Source organism: Sitodiplosis mosellana, unplaced genomic scaffold (assembly GCF_009176505.1).
Source record: "Sitodiplosis mosellana isolate CC-2019 unplaced genomic scaffold, AAFC_SMos_1.0 Smas_scaffold_3043, whole genome shotgun sequence".
In the NCBI taxonomy this organism is placed as follows: domain Eukaryota; kingdom Metazoa; phylum Arthropoda; class Insecta; order Diptera; family Cecidomyiidae; genus Sitodiplosis; species Sitodiplosis mosellana.
The window spans coordinates 1,191-4,422 of record NW_022598285.1 but is presented as its reverse complement, the minus strand read 5'-3'; the positions used below and the strand labels follow the sequence as shown (position 1 = coordinate 4,422).

At 32.7% G+C, this 3,232-nt stretch overlaps 1 protein-coding gene across 1 annotated transcript; it reads left to right on the top strand.

The window, feature by feature from the left end:
• Positions 1 to 640: 640 nt before the first annotated feature.
• Positions 641 to 2,841, top strand: LOC129571654 (uncharacterized). Its single transcript, XM_055451469.1, has 7 exons — positions 641 to 786; positions 856 to 1,043; positions 1,113 to 1,343; positions 1,426 to 1,725; positions 1,783 to 2,043; positions 2,103 to 2,225; positions 2,303 to 2,841. Exons 1-7 carry the CDS (start codon positions 693 to 695, stop codon positions 2,492 to 2,494), a joined length of 1,389 nt encoding a protein of 462 aa, XP_055307444.1. The 5' UTR covers positions 641 to 692; the 3' UTR covers positions 2,495 to 2,841.
• Positions 2,842 to 3,232: the final 391 nt, after the last annotated feature.

Below are 3,232 nucleotides of genomic sequence, written 5' to 3'. Positions count from 1 at the left end.
GATAACTCAAAAAATAATTGAGATAATCAAAATCTGGAAACGCCAAAAGTTAGATGAATATTCAAATCTTGGCAAATTTGTCGAAATGACTTCGGGTAGGGCGATTTCAATTGTAGATTTATGTACTTTAATGTAGTGTTTTTACTTTTTTTATGTAGGAACAATTTTTTCGAGTAATCGGCTATCGAAAAACTGCTATAAAATGGGACAACTAAAATCTTGGTCAAAAAACGTATTTTCCACAAATCGAATTTTTTTTTCGAATGAAGAATGGTTCCAAAAAATTGTAGATAAATTGTAGAATTCAAATCAATTGTCTGTTCTCAAATATGTCTGCCCGTTCGTTCGATATCGGGACGAGTCTTGAAAATTGGTCCAAAATCGGTAATACTCAAATCTTGGCCACAAATTGAAATTTCCACAAACTGAACTCACAAAAAACTCAAAGTTAAAACTTTGACCACGAGAGGTCAAGATAAGCGGTCCAATCCTCGAAAAGGACAAAAATTACATATTTTGTCTTTATGGTGGTTAAAACGCCACTCAGTGGCAGAAACGTCAAAACAAACTATAGCTGTCAAAGTCATTTACGCATTCGAATGCCGCAACAGTTTTATTCCACCAGCTTCCACCAGTGAAAGCAAGGATATTTATTATTAAACCGATTTGTGATACCGAAAATTTGCACGAAAATGTCGTTTGTTCGTGTTCATTGTGAAGATAAACGGCATTTCATAAAAATTGAAGATGTGGAAAATGTGAATTTTGGCAGTTTAGTCAAAATTGGTGAGTATATTTCTAGTTTGCTGCTTTTGATTCTTTTAGTGTTATTCATTAAATATCGCCTTTATGCAGTGGTCAAATCATTTGATTTGCAAGATGTTCATGGTGCAGTTTTCCATGTTTCCGACTCTCTGGACACATGCATCGATACAGATGAAATTCTGAAGCATGTTTTGAATACAAGAAACAACGGTGACTTCTTCCTGAAAATCGGTTTCAAAAGACGAGTTACTGATGTGAATAGATCAATTTTGTCCACTGTAAGAAATCAATTTTATCGTCTTCAATTCTTGTTTCACTTTATTTCCAATACATATTTCAATTTTCAGGATATTGAATCGTATGTCGATGACCATGGTGGCAAAGAAATTATAAGTGCGTTCAAAAATGATGATCGTTTGACTGAAAATTTGCGTAGAAAATTGGTGAACATAGTTCTCGATTTTATCATTGAACGATTTGGATTGTACCCGACAAAAGAAGAAAAAGTCGCAGTGGCAATGGCTACTGTGAATTTTTTTACATGCTTCAAGTTGGCGGAAAGCCGTGTTGGTGGAATTGTGAGTAAACGAATTTTGTTTTTTTTTTCGCCAACCAGATTTAAGCATTAATCTTTATTTGGAATCACATTTTTTTCGAAAGGAATTGTTCTACAATCCAGTAGGTGGACTAGGCTGGATAACGTCTGGTTTGAAAACACGGCGAGCAAGAGCCAATGGACAAGATAATGGAGAAAATTTGGATCAAAATATCAATCGAGACAGTCCATTGGATCCAAAAGCCGAAATTGAATACCTTCGTAGTGCTGTAGTGAACGAAGTTACTCTGCCAACCATTAAAGAAAAACTCACTCAAACGTTGGAATATCGCAGACTGCTATTTCGTGATCAAAACTTGAACCTATTGCAAGAGTTCCCGTACTTTTTCCATCATCCAGAATTGGTATAGATTATGATATTTGTCTGGTTTATTTGTAGAATTACAATAGTTTTTTTTCAGATTCTGCATGATTTTCAAAATTTATTCGAATGTAGCAATATCGCTGATTTTGTGTCTGATTGGCCATTATACAAAGAAAACGTGAAGACGGCCCTTATACAGCATGTTGCTGATACTGATTTTGCGACAGTTTTCTCGCCTGACATTGAGGATATTTTAATGCTTTTAAAGCTGTTGCCGAATAAACCCCGTGGACGAGCCACTTCTAACAATCGTTTGAACTTTTTGGAATCCATTGACCGTTTGATTGTATTTGGCAAAGTAAGTTGGGTGTTCACATCATTTTTCAGTTCAAATAATACGAAGAATCTTCATTTCAGCGCGGAACTCCTCCATGGAATTATTTGAAAAAAGAGCAAACTCAACCATACATAATTGCGTTCGGTCCGACACCAAAAATAATTCAACAGTACTTCATAGTTGTTGAAAAGCAACTGATCAATGTAAGTCGAACATTTTTAATGAAAAATCCATTTGTCAAATCATTGAAGTCAACCATGCACCACTATTTTGATTTCAGGTCCCGACACATTTTTCATTCATTGAGACATTTGACCTTCTATTCAAGTTGCACCACGTTTTGAATTTCGACTTTGATGTCAACCTCAAAAATATGATGAATTTTGTGGAATTTTACATGTATAAAATCTCCCGTCCATCATTCAAGCCAACAGTCCAAATGATCAAAGTATTCAAGGATTTAATGAATTGAATTCGATCTCATTTTTAAGTGCTATATTTTTTTTCTCATATCACTATTAGACTTATAAGGATTTTTTTTCGTTATTTAAAAACTAAATACAATTTACACAACAAACCTTATGAACCCAAAGAGCAATGAAAAAGTGCAAAAGATCACATTTGAAATGTTGATTAATTTAAGAGATGTCATATTTTTCTTACCAAATCTAAAGTACGTATATATAAATTTGTTAGGTTTATTCATAAAATATGAATTATCATAGGAAGACAACTTTGATTCGTTTGAACGACAGTTTTATTTATATATTTTTTTCTAATAAGAAATAGAAACAAGTTACATATATTTTTAAAACATATATTTTTAAAACATATATTTTTGTGATGATCGTGCAGAATAAGAAAACAAAATGCTTATTTCTTCTAACTTTGATTTGATAAGTCTATCAGAAGCAAGGTCTTGATCAGAAGACTGAAGAAACGTGTGATTTATTCAGTAAATAAAAACGCGTATAGCGAATTTGGAAATCGCTTAATTAAAATAAGTCAAAATTTCTGATTGATGATTATTTATTTTAAAGCATAGGTATGTTTTTGGCACAGTTTAATTCCTGATATAGTTCAATTCTTCTTTCATTTCTAATGAATCTACGAATAGGAAAACATCATCACCTATAATTTTTTTTTCATATGACTTAGTCGAATGCAAATCAGAATATTTTATTAAAGAAAATTCAACGGGCCCTATTTG

Excerpts from the sequence above, each read along its gene's own strand:
- LOC129571654 (XM_055451469.1), top strand. The coding sequence starts at position 693 with ATGTCGTTTGTTCGTGTTCATTGTGAAGATAAACGGCATTTCATAAAA. Across the intron at positions 1,044-1,112 it reads ATAGATCAATTTTGTCCACT|GATATTGAATCGTATGTCGA; the intron begins GTAAGAAATCAA and ends TTCAATTTTCAG. Across the intron at positions 2,226-2,302 it reads TTGAAAAGCAACTGATCAAT|GTCCCGACACATTTTTCATT; the intron begins GTAAGTCGAACA and ends TTTTGATTTCAG.